Source organism: Dendropsophus ebraccatus, chromosome 1, assembly GCF_027789765.1.
Source record: "Dendropsophus ebraccatus isolate aDenEbr1 chromosome 1, aDenEbr1.pat, whole genome shotgun sequence".
Lineage (NCBI taxonomy): Eukaryota > Metazoa > Chordata > Amphibia > Anura > Hylidae > Dendropsophus > Dendropsophus ebraccatus.
Window position 1 is genome coordinate 48750809 of NC_091454.1, and position 18979 is coordinate 48769787.

At 43.2% G+C, this 18979-nt stretch overlaps 1 protein-coding gene across 1 annotated transcript in view; it reads right to left on the minus strand.

The window, feature by feature from the left end:
• DOCK2 (dedicator of cytokinesis 2) overlaps nt 1–18979 on the minus strand; it is a 478101-nt gene that overhangs the window by 343457 nt on the left and 115665 nt on the right. Inside the window, exons 16-18 of the mRNA XM_069970478.1 lie at nt 6351–6423; nt 6146–6249; nt 1194–1377 (exon numbers count right to left, since the gene is read on the minus strand). Coding sequence (XP_069826579.1) covers nt 1194–1377; nt 6146–6249; nt 6351–6423 — 361 coding nt within the window. The remainder of the gene's footprint in view (nt 1–1193; nt 1378–6145; nt 6250–6350; nt 6424–18979) is intronic.

Consider the following 18979-nt stretch of genomic DNA (forward strand, 5'->3'; position numbering starts at 1 on the left):
TTATAAGCATTTCCTGTAATAAGTGTATATTCGTGATTTGTATAACTTTTGGGGGGCAATATAATACTTAAATAAAAAATTTTGCCAGACTACTCCTTTAAAATCCTGTGTCTGCTCCACCGTGTTGCTATGCTATGATATAGTGTTGGGCTAATGATTTATACAGTACACTACTAAAGATGCCATGTGGTTGGAAAGAGGTTACCTACTGCACTGGCTTTTCAAGGTGCTTTGTGGGCAGAAAGGAAAAATAGCAGCAGTACAGTAAGGAAGAGAATTAACAAAGCACTGAAGTACTGTTAAAGGGAACCTGTCACCCCCGTGCCGGGGTGACAGGCTCCCGACCCCCCGCTACAGCCCCCTATACTCACCTGATCCCGCCGGGTCCCGCTTCTGGATCCGGTCGGGTCACGGAGATCTCAGCCGTTGCAGCCCGGCGCGCGCGCTGAGAGATGAGTCCAACAGTCATAGAGAATGACGGAGAGTCCATCGCTCCTGTCATTCTCTATGAGTGTTGGACTCATCTCTCAGCGCGCGCGCTGAGAACTTTGTGACCCGACCTGATCCAGAAGCGGGACCCGTCGGGTTCAGGTGAGTATAGGGGGCTGTAGCGGGGAGTCAGGATCCTGTCACCCCGGCACGGGGGGGTGACAGGTTCCCTTTAAGTGCAAGCTGGCAGAATATAGAGAGGAGAGGGAGATTAGACACAAGAAGCAGCGCAGAGCACATACAGCAGAAGAACAGAAAGGAAGGGGATACACTAAGATCTGTAATCGCTGTTGCTGATATGAGAGGGAGGCCTTGATTTACCTTTTAGATACAGTGAGAATCCCATCAAGAATAACACAGACACACAGTCTTTCTCTCTTCCACATCCTCCACTTAACACATGCTATGCCCCACTCCAACTTCGTGTGTTTTGTCTAGCTGTATCTGTTACTAGAAATAGATTTCCCCTAAAAAGCTGTAGACAGCAGATTGCAGGGAAATGAGACACCTAGTGGCTGTTCCTTATTCTGGGATAAAGAGTCAATTTAAGTAAATGTAATAAACTACAAAAATATAATTTAGGTAGAGTGCTGGGATTTGCAGTGGGATTTTAGTGCAGATTCAGCTTGAACAAAAGACCCTTCTAAAAAAAAGTCATGAGCATATGAATAATTTTTTCACAGTGACCAGTAAGCTAAGCTTACCATTTTGGGTCAATTTGGTTGAACATACAAGTGTTGAAATGGAAAAAGAATCCCGGGAACTAACTGAAAGGCCTCCAGAACTGCCGCTGTTCCTGCTAAAGGTCGAACCCTTCATGTCCATTTGCTGACGTGTAGAAGGGAGGGACAGATAAGTACTTGCATCTTCCATTTTCTTGCTATCACCCTGGAAAAGATATAAGCCACACAATTGAGGGTGAGTTCATCAACATTACAGATTATGTTCATTCTGATAGAAAAAAAAAAGGCAATTATACTCAAGAACACAATCCAATTATTTTTGCATATTCACAAGCATCAGCCTATTTTACATTACAAATCCTTGTAATGTTAAGGTCTATGGGGTTACATATCCGCAGTGGAATTTTCATTCCACTGCGAATATGTAAGTCGGCCCCTTTAATTCCCACCGCCCGCAACCCCCGCCCGGAGCATACATTACCTGCTTGACGTCGCGGCTGCAGTGAGGCTCCCGCCTCCTGTCGGTCCCCATCAGCAAATCACGGCACGGGCCGGGTTACATATCTGTAGTGGAGTGAAAATTCCGCTGCGGATAAGTAACCCCATAGACCTTCACACTACATGGATTTGCAGCGGTATGTGTGAAGGTACCCTTAGTTAAAACAGACAATAAATATATTTATGAATATATATATATATATATATATATATATATATATATGTATATACTGTATATAAAACGCATTGCATTTAAGTAGTGGAACTTCAGATTTCCTTTGGTTGCAGGTAGTAAGCAGATACTGTGTGAGGTCGTTGTCCTCAAACAAATACTGCAGCTAGTTTCAGGGGCTTGGAGGTGTAATTTAATTAACCGCGAATGCTAATGCAAAGTCCCTTTGGAACATAAAGTAAAGAACATCTAAAAAATGTGTAGTAATAAAGAAAGATTGTTCAGCCTGTGTAGAACAATAAAACAAGAAATAATCACACTGTCCTCTGCAATGGATCAGTGCAAGCAAACATAAATTCTCTCTGATGAACTGACCAGTCACGGACTGAGGATTAAGTATTGAGGAAAAGTGCATATACAAAACATTCTTTCAAGTTCAATAGGCTGCTTACAATCCATGCAGTGCTAGGAGAAAAATGTGATGCTGGCAAGTAATGGTAGAATCCCTTATCTGTTTTATTAAAGGAACACTTTGGGAGAAACTGACACAGTGCTGTGGTATTTAGAGAGGGGCTTATAGAGGATGTGGGTGGGTGGGTGTGTGTGTGGGGGGGCAAAGAATACTAAAAACAGAAGTCATGGGTCAGTTTATCTGACCTTTAACCCCTTGAGGACCAAGCCCAAAATGACCCAGTTGACCGCGCAAATTTTCATTTTAGCGTTTTTGTTTTTTCCTCCTCCCCTTTTAAGAGCTCTAGCACTTTCATTTTTCTATCTAAAGGGCCATGTAAGGGCTTGTTTTTTTTACAGGAGTAGCTGATCTTTGTAATGGCGTCTTTCATTCTACCATAACATGTATGATGGAACCCTAAACATATTATTTATGAAGATTTAGGCTATGTTTATACTACGTAAAATAACAGGCGTTGTCCGTGCCGCAAAACTACGGCCGTTGTTTTGAGGGTCCCTATAATGATTGCAATGCAATGTAACTACGGCCGTTGAATCCACACTACGTATCAGATAACGGCCGTTGTTTATACGGCCCCGTGAAAAATGAACAATTGTCAATGTCAATTATTTCCGGCCGGTAATACTGCAACAACGGCAGTGGATTTCAATGCGGCCGCTAACGTAAAACTTATATCTGCCGAATTAAACTTGATTTTGATGTAAAAAAAAATTCTGAGTGGTTTCTCGGGCTGGGCGCAGTATTTAAAGTAAATGACCTGTTTCATCCAGTTTATAATCATGCTAGGAATCAAAATTAAACAACGGCCGTAGTTTCACGACTAGCCCGTATGATAGTAATTCTACGGCCATAGTTTTGGTTGCAAAAGTCCGGCCGGTGAAAACAACGGCCGTTATTTTACGTAGTGTGAACATAGCCTTAAATTGGTGTAATGGTAAAAATAGAATGCAATATGGTAACTTTTGGGGGGGTTCCTGTGTCTACGTAATGCACTATATGGTAAAAGTGACATGATACCATTATTTTATAGGTCAGTCCGAACACAAGCATATGCAGATTTACACAGTGCAATACAGGAGAGAAAAGAGTGCTGCACCTCACACCTATGGCTGACACTAGTGCCTCTCAGCTGCATAAAAAACATCAGAATTTTGTGTATGAATTGATCAAGCCACACTGCCCCATGTACCGCGTACACATGGGTCCCTACACTAAGTCCACACTGTGCCGGTTAGTGACCACCACCCCCGCAGGCGTGCATGAGCAGGGAAGGGGGGCCATGGAACGGCCCTGCAACCCCCATGCCACAGGACCAGACCCAAAAATGCCATGCCAGAACCCGGCCAGCACCCCGGCAGAGAAGGTCGCCCCCAAACAGCACGAGTCTGGATGAGGTATTGCGCTCACCATAGCTACTGCAGATAGAATGGGACAAACAGGAGGGATTAAAAGCATGTGCACTCAGGTGTCTCCTGCTGATTGCGGTCATGTGGGTCTTACCAGGAGGAGTGCAAAACACTAAGAAAGAAAGCAAAATGCAATACAGGAGAGAAAAGAGCGCTGCACCTCACACCTATGGCTGACACTAGTGCCTCTCGGCCATTCCATGGCCCCCCTTCCCTGCTCATGCACGCCTGCGGGGGTGGTGGTAACTGACTGGCACAGTGTGGACTTGGACTTAGTGTAGGGACCCATGTGTATCAGATACCTGCGCGTGGTACATGGGGCAGTGTGGCTTGATCAATTCATACACAAAATTCTGATGTTTTTTATGCAGCCGAGAGGCACTAGTGTCAGCCATAGGTGTGAGGTGCAGCACTCTTTTTATTCCCTGAACCGCAGATTTACACACATTCTCTAATATATATATATATATATATATATATATATATATATATTATTTTTTTTATTTTTTTTGTGCAATTAATTATTAATAAAATGGGCCTATTGTGACGCTTATAACGGTTTTCGTTTTTCATACGAGGCTGTGTGGGGTGTCATATTTTTCGCCATGATCTCTAGTTTTTATCAATACCATAATTGTGTAGCTTGGACGTTTTGATCACATTTTATTAAATTTTTTTTATATATAAAGTAACAAAAAATCGGTAATCCTGGCTTTTTTCCCTCTTTTCGTTTACGCTGTTTGCCATTTGCGAGGACACTTGTTATATTTAAATAGATCTGACAATTATGTAGGTTATGCTATATAATATGTTTATTTATTTTTATATGTTTTATTTATATAGAGGGAAAGGGGGGTGATTTTAACTTTTATTGGGGGAGGGGCTTTGGGGTATTTATAAAAACATTTTTACTTTTTTTTTTTTTTTTTACACATTTTAGGTCCCCCTGGGGGCCTTTTACATGCAATCAATAGATTGCATACACTGTACAATGCTATGCCATAGGTATAGCACTGATCAGTGTTATAGGCGCTCTGCTGATTGAGCCTGCCTGTGGCAGACTCAAGCAACAGAGCACCAATCGGATCACACAGAGGAAGGTAAGAGACCTCTGGTAGTCCGGTAAAGTGATCGGGACTTCCACAGTCACACTGCTGGGGTTCCGATCGGTAAGTGACAGGGGCTGCCCCTGTCACTTACACTTAAACCCAGCAATCGCACTGCAGCGTTTAAGGGGATAATGACACGCTGCAGCGCGATTGCTTTAGCGCGATTGCTGTAGCCTGTCATTAAGGTGAGGGCCCAGCTGCTCACTGCAGCCGCTCCTTACTTGCTAAGAAGCACGCTCCGCTCTGAAGCGCGCTTCATAACAAAGGACGTACCGGTACAACCTAGGTCGTCTAGGGGTTAACCACAGACTGAGCCCCACTCACAAGCCTGCTTCATACACTTTTAGGCTATGTTTACACAACATAAGTTCTGTATTAATCACGGCCGTTGTACAATGATTCATACAGAACTTACATTGTGCTGCAGGCTGAGGGAATCCCGGCCATAGTGTATACATATAGTATACACTCTGCCCGTAATCACTAGCAGCGCCACAAAGACCTGACATGTCAGTTTTCTGCTGCCGCTTTTCAGTGAATTGCGGCCAAAGAAAACATGTCAGTGCACACAATGGAGCATACGGCTCCAGGTGCATGCATCATTGTGTGCAAAGGCGAATTAGGATGCAGGCGTGCGCGGATGAGCCCACATCCCAATTCATCAAGAGTGAAGATCATCCAGCCGATACTGCAGTACCGTCCGGGATGATCTTCTCTGACACCGGCCGCTCTGTGACCTGGCCGGGTAACAGAACGGCCGGTGTCTTACAAAGGTGGAACATTTCCTTAGGAGTTTTAATATGTTTTACAGGCAAAAATGATTGAAGACCCATGATCAGGATAGATCATGAATTGCTGATTGGCAGGGTGTTGATCAGCTGTTTAGAGGGGCTACCTCAACAGAATCTTTGCAGTGAACAGGGCCAGAAGCAGTAAGCTCTATTCTCTCCATAGTTGCTTTGTCTGGTTACTGCAGATCAGCCCCGAATGAAGTAAACAGAGCAAAATCCTGTATGTTAATCAGTCAAAGCAGAAAAGGGTGGTGGAGGGAGGAGGCGTGCATGCTGTGACTCAACACTGCCTCCTAGGTACTTGGAAGGAAAATTTGATTTTATAGCAATCATGTATCTCTGTCTATATTAGCTATCTGCCTATGTCTGCCACTGTAAGCATGATGTAGAGCTGACAAATTCTCTTTAAGTGAGAGAGTTCTCATTGATGTTGATGTGACGTGTAACTAAGATGGTACAGATATTCTATTGAATGTAATACAATTATAAATGCACAAATTGACACATAGTTTGCTTGATTTGTACCTTTAGTACCACCAAGTCATGGCTGCCATCGTGCAACGTTGTCCCATCATCTTTCATCAGCTTAACATAGGACATTGCAAAGTTCCTCTCTCCTCTGTCTTTTGCTGGTTACAAGAATAAAATGATATAGGATAAATATAAGGTTCACACTATAATAATATGGTAACAATAAACACCACTGAATGAACAATGAAACACCACTCACACTCCATAGATGATCTGTGTCTGAACATGAACCGGAGGTGTATTCGCTGCATTTCCTCAATTGGAACGGCGACCTTTAGAAAAAGTAAAGGAAACATAAGTTACAACGCCAAAATAACACAATGTAAAAACACAGGAAGTATTTGTTAGTTCTCTCTGATGGAATATGCTACCACTGTAGGCAAGAAATGTACAGGAATAAAATGCTGCAAAAGGAATCCGATATTAAAGAAGTTTTCCCACCGTTAATTATCACGTTTATTGTACAGATCATAAAAAATTAACAATGTTTGCAGTTTGCAATCTGTTAGGATAAAAGCCAATGATCCATTGAAGAGTTATCTGATTTCTCATTGTTTTAAAGGGTAGTCCAGGGAAACAATACCATTGTCCATGATCCACATGCTACACTCCCCACCCTTCACTTGTTATACTCACACTCCCATCCCCCCACATGCTATACTCACACTCCTGGTCCTCCACATGCTCTACTCACACTCACAGTCCCCCACATGATATACTTACACTCCTTGTCTTCCACATGCTATACTTACTCTCCCAGTCCCCCACATGCTATACTAACACTCCCAGTCCATCACAAGCTATGCTCACTGTCCCCCACATGCTATACTCCCAGTCTCCAACATACCATACTCACACTCCCGGTACCTCACATACTATATTCACACTCCCATTCCCCCATATGCTATACTTACATTCCCCGTCCTCCACATACTATACTCACACTCCCAGTACCTCACATGCTATACTCACACTCCCTGTCCTTCACTTGTTAAACTCACACTTCCATTCCCCCACGTGCTATACTTCCAGTCCCACACATGCTATACTTACACTCCCAGTCTCCCACATGCTATACTTACACTCCCAGTCCCCCACACGCTATACTCACTGTCCCCCACATGCTATACTCCCAGTCTCCCACATACCATACTCACACTCCCAGTACCTCACATACTATATTCACACTCCCATTCCCCCATATGCTATACTTACATTCCCCGTCCTCCACATACTATACTCACATTCCCAGTACCTCACATGCTATACTCCCAGTCCCCCATAAACCATACTCACACTCCTAGTACCTTACATGCTATACTCCCACTCCCCGTCTTTCACTTGTTATACTGACACTCCCATTCCCCCATGTGCTATACTTTCAGTCCCCCACATGCTCTACTCACACTACCAGTCCCTCACGTGCTATACTTACGCTCCCAGTCCCTCGCATGCTATACTCACACTCCCAGTCCCTCAAATGCTATACTCACACTCAGTCCCCCATATGCTATTCCCACATTCCCAGTCCCACACATGCTGTACTTACACTCCCAGTCTCCCACATGCTATACTTACACTCCCAGTCCCCCAAACGCTATACTCACTGTCCCCCACATGCTATACTCCCAGTCTCCCACATACCATACTCACACTCCCAGTACCTCACATACTATATTCACACTCCCATTCCCCCATATGCTATACTTACATTCCCCGTCCTCCACATACTATACTCACACTCCCAGTACCTCACATGCTATACTCCCAGTCTCCCATATACCATACTCAGACTCCTAGTACCTCACATAATATACTCAAACACCCAGTCTCTCACATTTTATACTCACACTGCCAGTAGCTCACATGCTTTACTCACACTTCCAGCCCCCCACATGCTAAATTCACACTCCCAGTCCCCCACATGCTTTATTAGAACTCCCAGTCCCCCACATACCATACTCCCACGCCCAGTTCTTCATATACTATATTCACACTCCCATTCCCCCATATGCTATACTAATACTCCAAGTTCCTCACATGCTATACTCACACTTCAAGCCCCCCACATGCTATACTCACACTCCCAATGCCCCACATGCTATACCCACACTCGCAGTGCTTCACATGCTATACTCACACTCCCAGTCCCTCACATGTTATACACACACTCCCAGTGCTTCACATGCTATACTCACACTCCCAGTCCCCCACATGTTATACATACACTCCCAGTCCCCCACATATTATACACACACTCCCAGTCCCCCACATGTTATACTCACACTCCCAGTCCCTCACATATTATACACACACTCCCAGTGCTTCACATGCTATACTCACACTCCCAGTCCCTCACATGTTATACACACACTCCCAGTGCTTCACATGCTATACTCACACTCCCAGTCCCCCACATATTATACACACACTCCCAGTCCCCCACATGTTATACACACACTCCCAGTCCCCCACATGTTTTACACACACTCCCAGTCCCCCACATGTTATACTCCCATATCTAGTCCCCCACATGTGATACACACACTCCCAGTCCCCCACATGTTATACACACACTCCAAGTCCCCCACATGTTATACACACACTCCCAGTCCCCCACATGTCATACACACACACTCCCAGTCCCCCACATGTCATACACACACTCCCAGTCCCCCACATGTTATACACACACTCCCAGTCCCCCACATGTCATACACACACTCCCAGTCCCCCACATGTCATACACACACTCCCAGTCCCCCACATGTGATACACACACTCCCAGTCCCCCACATGTGATACACACACTCCCAGTCCCCCACATGTGATACACACACTCCCAGTCCCCCACATGTTATACTCCCATATCTAGTCCCCCACATGTGATACACACACTCCCAGTCCCCCACATGTTATACACACACTCCAAGTCCCCCACATGTTATACACACACTCCCAGTCCCCCACATGTCATACACACACTCCCAGTCCCCCACATGTTATACACACACTCCCAGTCCCCCACATGTTATACTCCCACTTCTAGTCCCCCACATGTGATACACACATTCCCAGTCCCCCACATGTCATACACACACTCCCAGTCCCCCACATGTTATACACACACTCCCAGTCCCCCACATGTTATACACACACTCCCAGTCCCCCACATGTTATACACACACTCCCAGTCCCCCACATGTGATACACACACTCCCAGTCCCCCACATGTTATACACACACTCCCAGTCCCCCACATGTGATACACACACTCCCAGTCCCCCACATGTTATACACACACTCCCAGTCCCCCACATGTTATACACACACTCCCAGTCCCCCACATGTTATACACACACTCCCAGTCCCCCACATGTGATACACACACTCCCAGTCCCCCACATGTTATACACACACTCCCAGTCCCCCCCTTGTTATACACACACTCCCAGTCCCCCACATGTGATACACACACTCTCAGTCCCCCACATGTGATACACACACTCCCAGTCCCCCACATGTTATACACACACTCCCAGTCCCCCACATGTTATACTCCCACTTCTAGTCCCCCACATGTGATACACACATTCCCAGTCCCCCACATGTCATACACACACTCCCAGTCCCCCATATGTTATACACACACTCCCAGTCCCCCACATGTTATACTCCCACTTCTAGTCCCCCACATGTGATACACACATTCCCAGTCCCCCACATGTCATACACACACTCCCAGTCCCCCATATGTTATACACACACTCCCAGTCCCCCACATGTTATACTCCCACTTCTAGTCCCCCACATGTGATACACACATTCCCAGTCCCCCACATGTCATACACACACTCCCAGTCCCCCATATGTTATACACACACTCCCAGTCTCCTACATGCTATACCCACACTCCCAGTCCCCCACTGGTCTTTGGTTTTTTGGGTTCTGTGTTATTCTGATCCCACAGGATCTGCTCAGCCTGACAGAGGCAGGGCACTGCTGAATATGTTGAGTCATTTTAACCCCTTATGGGAAAGTAATTCTAGGTAAATATAAGGCTGCATTGTATTGTAATCCAACTCTTAATATAAAAAAGCTTTATACCACAAGCGTTTTGTGAAAGTTAAATTAATGTTAATGTTACAGTTCATCCATTTGGACACTTTAAGAATGAAATAAAAATTTTAAAGCCTGACTATAGAAAACATAATAAGGGCTTACAAAATGAGAGAGAGATGTAGTTCCATTATCTGTATGCGTCTTTCAACTCAGGAGGCAAATGTTTTATCCATTTACTGGCATTAGACATAAAGACAGGTCTGTCAGAGCTCCGTCACAGCTATTAGTTATAGATCAAGATCTGACAACGTACTGTAACAAACAGCCCCACTGTTCTATGTATTCTGCGTATAAAGAAATATACATTTCTGCCTAGCCTATAACAGCACAGAGACAAAGGAAGAAAGGTAAAACTTTTATAAACCACTGAGCTAGCCAGTAGTTAGAAGATACACTACCTAACTGGGTCACTAAGTAGTAGTCACTACACAGTTTCAGTAAGTTAAAGGGGCATTACAATGTTAGCTTGCCCCCCCCCCCGACCCCATCCTATCCCCACCAGTCCTTACAACAGGGACCTAACAGAGCAAGCTGCCACTCCATCCATCCTCTTTGGGAGCATGTGCATCTCTAATCCATTCTGACGTATATTGATGAGTTTATCATTCCCATCACATGGAATAAAAATGGGGAATAAAAAGTTTAGATGGGAATACCTGTAAATGAATCTTTTGTCAGTATTTGGAATGGAATGATATCCATTCCTATAGGTTGAACATGTGTATGGATATGATGAAAATATTTGGAATACCAATTTAAATTCCTGTATTAGTTTAACATGATTTACTTTTTATTTGACAAGAGTGATACATGAATTCAGTGAAAACATATTAACTAAACTCATCGATCTGTGTAATTGCAAAAATATTTTAATGGGAGTCAATTTTTTTAAGTCTTCTGAATATAAAAAATATTAAAGATCCTAATGAGCTAATTATTTTAGTTTTTTTGTGTAATTTGGTGAGAGGAATGTAAAAAATCAAACTTTTCATAAGTAGTTTAAAGCAAACAAAAAGTATATACAGTACTGTACTGTACAAATATATGTAATTGTAATGTCTAAATACCCCTGCCATTAATTTCCCTTATAAAATGACCTATGCCTTAAAGTGGTTATCCGGGTAGAAAACGCCCTACCTCTTCTGTTCTCTTGTGATAACTTCTGCAACGAGACAAGGGTCAGAGGCATGTTGCGGACATTGCTTGTGGGCGAAACCATGCTACATGCAATGTCCTGTAGCTGCCCAATGTTGCCATAGCATTGGTAACATTGGGTAACATTGGGTACACATTGTAACGCCTGGAGTAGTGGATCCACTGGACCGTCACCAGCGATGGCACTAACCTCACCAGGGAGCGGAGTCTAAGGGGCCGCTGGTTTTCACCAGAGCCCGCCGCAAGGCGGGATGGACTTGCTGCGGCAGGCGACCCCCAGGTCGCTACCCCTGGCTTGGTTGCTAGTGACGGCAGGCGAGGCGTGGCAGGAGCAGTAGGCAGGAGATGGTGCTGGCAGAGGTCTGTAGGCATGATCGCAGATGACAGGCTGAACACAGGAGCAATAGTTTAACAGAGGAGCAGGAACCAGGAACGAGGTCCAGGGACCAGGTAGCGGACAGGAATCAGGAACAAGGACTAGGGACCAGGTAGCGGACAGGAATCTGGAACAAGGACTAGGGACCAGGTAGCGGACAGGAATCAGGAACAACAGGGAGCTGGGCCAAACGCTATGGAAAGCATGCAGAGGCTCCAACACCTGGGAGGGGGCAGGGCTGGAACTTATAGGAGAGTGTGATGTGCAGCAACCAATTAGGGGCGGAAATGGCCCTTTAAACCTGAGACAGCCGGCACGCCTGCGCCCTAGGACGCGCGTGCCGGCCGGCACAGTGAGAGACAGGAGCGGAGGAAGGTGAGGCGCCCCCAGGGGCCGAACTAGCAGCAGCGCCGGGTCCCTGCACAAGGACCCCGGCGGCTGCATGGGGCAGGAGAAGGTTGCGGCGGCGGCCCAGAACACGGGCCGCCGCCGCGGCCGTGACACACATTGATCATTGCCTGTCATGGTCCTGTCTCCTCTCTTCTCGGAAGTTATCACCAGAGACAGTCAGATAGAGGAAGTGGAGCATCGGAGAGCAGAAGATATAGGACCTTTTCTGCGCTCTTGATAACCCCATAACATATACACATCTTTCCATAAAAAGGTCTATAAACCTGACAGATGTAACCAAAATGAACTCAACTATCATTTAAAAAACTTCTAAAACATGTTGTCATAGCAACAGAGGGGGTCTGGATGCTAAGACCGCGGTTGATCACTAGATCTGCTAATGAAAGTGGTCTATGGTTAAAAAAGGAGTCTATGGAACTTCTAGTAGACAAAATTGCTGGAAGTTCCATAGGCTTCCATTGTAATTCTGTCCCATCTCGGTCAGTGGTTGGTAGAGCGAGCTGTCACTCCCGAGGCAAGTTTGTTTCTAAAGCTATGCAGTTAGCGCTCAACACCAGTGACACCACAACAGGATGGGGGGGAAAAGGAGTGCGGATGTGGATAGGGGAAAAGTTAAATTTTCCCAGAATACGCTTCTAAAGTGACAATGTCACCCCCTTTTTGCATTATGACTTCCCTACACAGGTATAAAAGGTAATTTAGCAGTTTAGCAGTGTGAAGCCCCGCCCAGATGATAAAAGAACACTTTTACTGGAACAAAAAATATGATATAAAATATGGTATGAAAACTGCAAAATTTACCCATTACACCTGTGCAGAGAAGTCAGAATGCAAAAAGTGGGTGACAGTCTCACTTTAAGTTTGTAACCTACAGATATCCTGTTTCTAGTAAGCTTCAAATGTAGTCGAGTAACTTCTCCGTTTACACTGCAGGTCAGTACTTGCTTTTGGTGGAAAGTATAACCAAAATCCTGACTTAAGCCTCAGTAAACAACATTAAGGGCCGTATTAGAAGGTCTAATCACTTTAGTAATCTGCTAGATCAGAGCTCCCTTCTGCTAGATCAGAGCTCCCTTAATGAGCCTATTACACAGCTTGATTATTGTGCAGCAAGGGCTGCATGGACATTGCTAACAATGATCTTTGACATATCCTTGCTGTATATAGTAAATAATAAAAGATAAACATTACCTCTCCACACTCCCTGGTGTCTTCCTGGGTTCTCCACGCTCCCCGCAGCTGCAGGTACAACTTCAGAGCTGCTTTCTAAAGTGACAGGCTGTTACTTTAGGGAGTGGCTTCGAAGTTGTACCGGTTGCTGCAGGGAGCGTGGAGGGGCGTGGAGGACCCAGGAAAACACCGGGGAGTGTAGAGAGGTAACATACACAGTAGATTTTTTTACACAGTCATCAGCCATCGGCTGCATATCACTATTACATGTAGCTATGTCATAGGCCAATGTTTTTAGGTCCCGATCAAAAGACACCATCAACCAATGATCGTTGTCATCAGCTGATCATTGTCCTAATTACACTGAGAAATAATCTGCCGAATCGGCCTGATTTGGCAGATTATCGCTCCATATAACAGGGCCCTAAGACTCAATAGGTTCTGTCATTCACCACTTGGATCTGACATTAGACAGCTGGGAAAAGCATCATGGCTTCCACTGTAAATGGAAGCCCTGATGCCAATGCGAACACAGCCTTATCTTGTTCATCATAAGTGTCATTGAAGCAAAACTCGTCTCATTATGGAAGAGATGTTAAGATAATAAAATGCTAAGAAATTACCAGACAATTAGTCATAGGTCAAAGCGCTCTTGGCTTTTTGGCATTCCATCTTTTCATTTAATCCAAATGCCATGTAAATGTTGCCAATGAATTAGAGATTAGACTGAAATCTAAAATGAATTTTTTGGCTATTTATGATTTCCAGCTGAGAAAACAGACAGGTGGGCCTTGTCTAGTCCAAAACTACCTTATCAGTGTGAAAAAGGTGCAACCACACAAATCCAGACCAAGTACAAAAAGGCTAAAAATCCTAAATCACTTTAGAATTTTATTAATATTTAAATGTCTATCTTTGGTTGGTTACACTCTGAAAAGTATAAAATACAAGGAGGCAAGATTTTAGGACTCTCAATAAAAAGTCAATAAACATTCCTTAGATATCAACATAGTCAGAGATACAGAAACAGATTCTGTAATTCTGTAAATTCTAGTCAGTTTATTTGAAACTTTCTGACTCAGCGAAATGGAAAAAATAAGAATTCTAGTAATACAACCACTTCAACAAAGGACAAAAATCTAGCTTAAATAGGCTGTCTCACAACAATCCCTTATTATATTGAATTTGACCCTGGGTTCGGCTGATCGATGTGTTTCTGGCTTTTTAACCTCAACCACAAGCAATTATCACTGGAGGAAGATATGGCGGCACATACACTTTGCCCGCAGCAGCTGCTCAGACTCCAACCTGTCCTTCATTTATGCTTTTGTCAAACCTTTAATGAAACAAAAAAGGGACGGTGTTGGGTGGCACACGGCACGTCTAAAAGTGGAGGGCAGAATCTTTAGATGTGCTTTAGATAGTAGAATATCTTTTCATATTGGGCTTTGACTTCCTAAGGCAAGACACTGCAGCCACTGATCAGCTGAACAGACAATTCCTCTTGCCAATCCCAACCATGGAGGTGTTGTGCAATGGAACAGGGGCTCCATGAGAACATTTGGAGCTGGTAAGTTATAAGGTATAAGTACAATTTTTTTTTTACCACTAAAATACTCCAGTATAGTTAATGGACAATGTGGACATGACATGTTGAAAGGATTAAAGTAAATCTGTCACACTTTGGCAATGTTCACACACAGGATTTTTGCTCAGTATTTTGCTCAGTATTTCAACCAAAACCAGGATTGGATTAAAAACACAAAAGTCTATGTTCACACACTGTTGAAATTTAGTGGATGGCCATCCTTTAATGGCAGATAACTGCTTTTTTTTTTTTTTTTTTTTTAATAATGGCTGCTATTTGATATTAAATGATGGCCATTCACTAAATTTTAACAGTCTGTGAAAATAGCCTTTCTGTGTTTTCAATCCAATTATGGTTTTGGTTGAAAAATACTGATCAAAATACCGAGCAAAAATACTGTGTGTGAACATAGCCTTTTTGATCTCTATTAGGTTAACCAGTATCCTTTTGCATGCCCTTACTAGGCGTTGCTCCCACTAGCCAGAATCCTACTCCACACTGATGAGGGGCAAACACCCCGAAACAGCTGTCTGTGGATGGATACCTTGCTTGGGTGGTTTCCTTGACTGTAGACATTCCTTGGCTTGGTTATTCCTTCCTGGAGGGAGCTCTGGCTAGCTCACTGATGCCAAGACACGTGATGGTGTCTCTCCAGTGTTTTTGCCTATTTGAACATAGCCTTTGACTGACTACTGAGCTGGTGGCACTGCTGGATAGATATCAATGAAAACATTCAGAACATACCTTTGTTGTCTCTGTCTGTATCTTTACCTTTGTTTGGGCTGTACAAAGTGGGAGATTGCACTTTTATGCCACACTGTGCTGTACGCTCATTTCTTTGTATAGTCAGCAACCTGCACGGCACATACAGCACCAATAAAGATGTCACAGACACAAGCAACAAAGGTATATTCTGAAGGCTTTTATTTCTATCTATCCAGCGGTGCCACCAGCTTGTTAGGGGGTCAAAGGGTGATGGATTTACTTTAATACTACCCAAAAAGCTGAGATATGCCCCACTCTTTCAGGTTGTGAAAAGGCGTTGACCAGAGAAATCAATTGTCCCCTTACTGCTGTCTACCCTCACCGGTTTATTATGCAAGTTAGGAGCCTTCTTATTGCATCTAAACAGGGGCTCTGAAATTCTGGTAAGATGAACATATAATGTGCCAGTATTTTCTTATCCACATGCCTGGTGAGGGTATGTCATTGTCACATGAACATGACATGATTATTGCTATCAGACGCGGATCATACAGAGGTTTGTTTAAGCCTTCCCCAGAACAGGCTAAAGATTGCCACTATTTTGGAATTTTGATACATCTTATCTAGCCTTTGCATGCAAGCTGTGGAGTTAGACACATTCTGCCTAGGTCTCTGGAATACAGATTTTGGAATAGCCTTTTTAATAGGATCTGTGGCAAGGCCTCCCCTCTGGGATCCCTGGCCGTGACCTCTTATACCATTGTGAGGGTATGTTTACTTTTTGCAGTTCCATAGTATATCCACCTTCTAGGACACCTTATTTTAATATACCACTTCCCTATCTGCCAGCTATTGCTATACCTTTCATGTCTTGCTTATGTTGTACTCAATATATTTACCTTTGACATGCTTTCGCAATTATACTTTCTCTATATGTTAACCACGAACTGTCATAGATTGGTCAGCTTAATAGTGGTTGTTATCTTGGTAACACATTTGACTTCACTAAAATTATATTTTGTCCATGAGTATTGAGCAGTTATACAGACACTGTTTACTACAAAAGATTTAAGAATCAATAGACCGGCGCAGGCACTGGGATGCCGGAGCTGCACTCCTTTTTTTGTTAACCGTGTTCTTGTTCCGCTGCATGGTGACGGTCTATTTCTGGTCACTGGTCCGACCTAACGCACTGAAGGTGGGCCCGCCCAGATCTGCCTCTAGTACTTCATGCTGGGCCAATGAGTGGGAATAGACCTGTGCTGTGCACAGGAACCAGGCTGCAGCTCCAAAAAAGGACCGTGGTACCGGCACTCCCGTATCAGGGCCGGTCTATTGATGTATAAATCTTAAAGTGATGTATCTTCTGGTACATTTGCTTTAAAATATAGGTAGGTCACAGGCATATTAAAAAAGACATATACTGAGAAAATGGAGCCCCTCTGTTACAGAACCTCTTTACACAAAGCTTGAAAAACTTTCTTCAAAAGTTGTTTGCTACTAAGAGTCACTCATTAACATGTGCAGAATCTGAACATCTGCATCTTGTGATGTTGAGTGGACTACACATAGCAGTTACTTAATGGCTGTAAGAAAATAGCAGATACTTAGCTTTGAAAATAAGATAAAGCAGCATTTTTGTTCTTTCTGCTTTTTTCACCTTTGTTGTTACAGGCAAGATGAGATTATTAACTAAAACGTGGTAGGTGCAAACTACTAAGCCTCAGGTGCAGAAAACAATATTCATTATTATTTTGCCAATTAATAGAAAAGTTTGTTCACTTTCCTAAAGTGATAATATCCCATGGACACCCTTCAGCCATTCACTGGCCTCAGTGGTCTTGTGCTGGCTATTGCTGAGACCGGTGATATGCTGCAGGGTGCACTGGGGGAGTCATGATAGCACATCATCATGCAGGGAAGTAAAGGAAGTAAATTAATTTGGCTGTGAAAGAGGATAAGGAAAAGGCCAATCTATTAACCCGGTATTCATGAACGATGTCCGGGTCAAATTAACCCCTTGCCTCTTCAGCCTGTTTTGGCCTTAATGCCCAGGGCCTATTTTTCAAATCTGACATATCTCTCTAAATTGCTTTTAACTATCACGCTTATTCTGAGAATGTTTTTTCATTACATATTCCTCTTTATGTTAGTGGTATACTTTGGTTGATACACTCAGTAGTTTTTTGTAAAAATCACAACATTTGCGCAAAAATTAGAAAAATTGTAATTTTTTTATATTTAAAACTCTCTTTTCCTAAGAAAGATAGTCATGCCACATGAACTAATTATTAATGCAACATCTACAACATGTCTGCTTCATGGTAATGTCATTTGGTGAACGTCCTTTTACTTGCTAGGATGTTAGAGGGCTTTGAAATTTTGCAGCAATTTTTCAAAATTTTTATGTAAATTTAAGCTCTGATTTTATTAGGGACCAGTTGAGTTCTGAAGTGGATTTGTGGGGCCTGTATGTTAGTTACCCATATAAATTCCTCTATTGTAAAAACTGCACCCCTCAAAGTATTCAAAGTAACATTTCATAATTTTATTAACCCTTTAGGTGTTTCGCAGAAATTTAAGCAAGTTGGAGGGGAAATTTAAAATTTTCATTATTTTGGCAGATATTTTATTAAAATTTTTTCCTCTAACACAGCAAATACTAACAGAGAAATAACACTCACTATTTACTCCCCTTATTTCAGTGTTTCTAGATATCCCCCATATACGGCCATAGTGCGTCACCTGACTCAACCACAGGCCGCAGACATAACAGAGACCTGGTGAATTTTGGGGGATTTTTTTATTTGAGGGTTTTTTTAGTCATTATACTATGTCACAGAGGCCTTGCGGTGCCAAAATATTTGTGTAAGACGAGTTGACGTTTCCATTGGTACCATTCTGACGGACATGTGACACCCTAATCATTTTTTATTAAAATTTTAATTAGGTGGTATGAATAAAAACCACAATTTAGCAGCAGTTTTTCACCATTTTTTTCTATGCCGTTTACTATACGTTACATACGTATGACATGTTATCATTATTTGCCAGGTCGCTACAATTACAGCGATATCCATTTTATATAGCTTCTGTTATAGTTTATGGCATTTAGGCTATAAAAACTGTTTGTGTCTTGCATATTGTAAGAGCAGCAATATTTTTTTTTCACCAATGGAGTTATGTGAGGACTTTTTATTTGCGGCATAAGCTGACATTTTTAGTGGTACACCTTCTGGGTACATGTGACGTTTTGATAGCTTTTATCTATATTTTTTAGGGGGTGGGATTAACAAAAAAA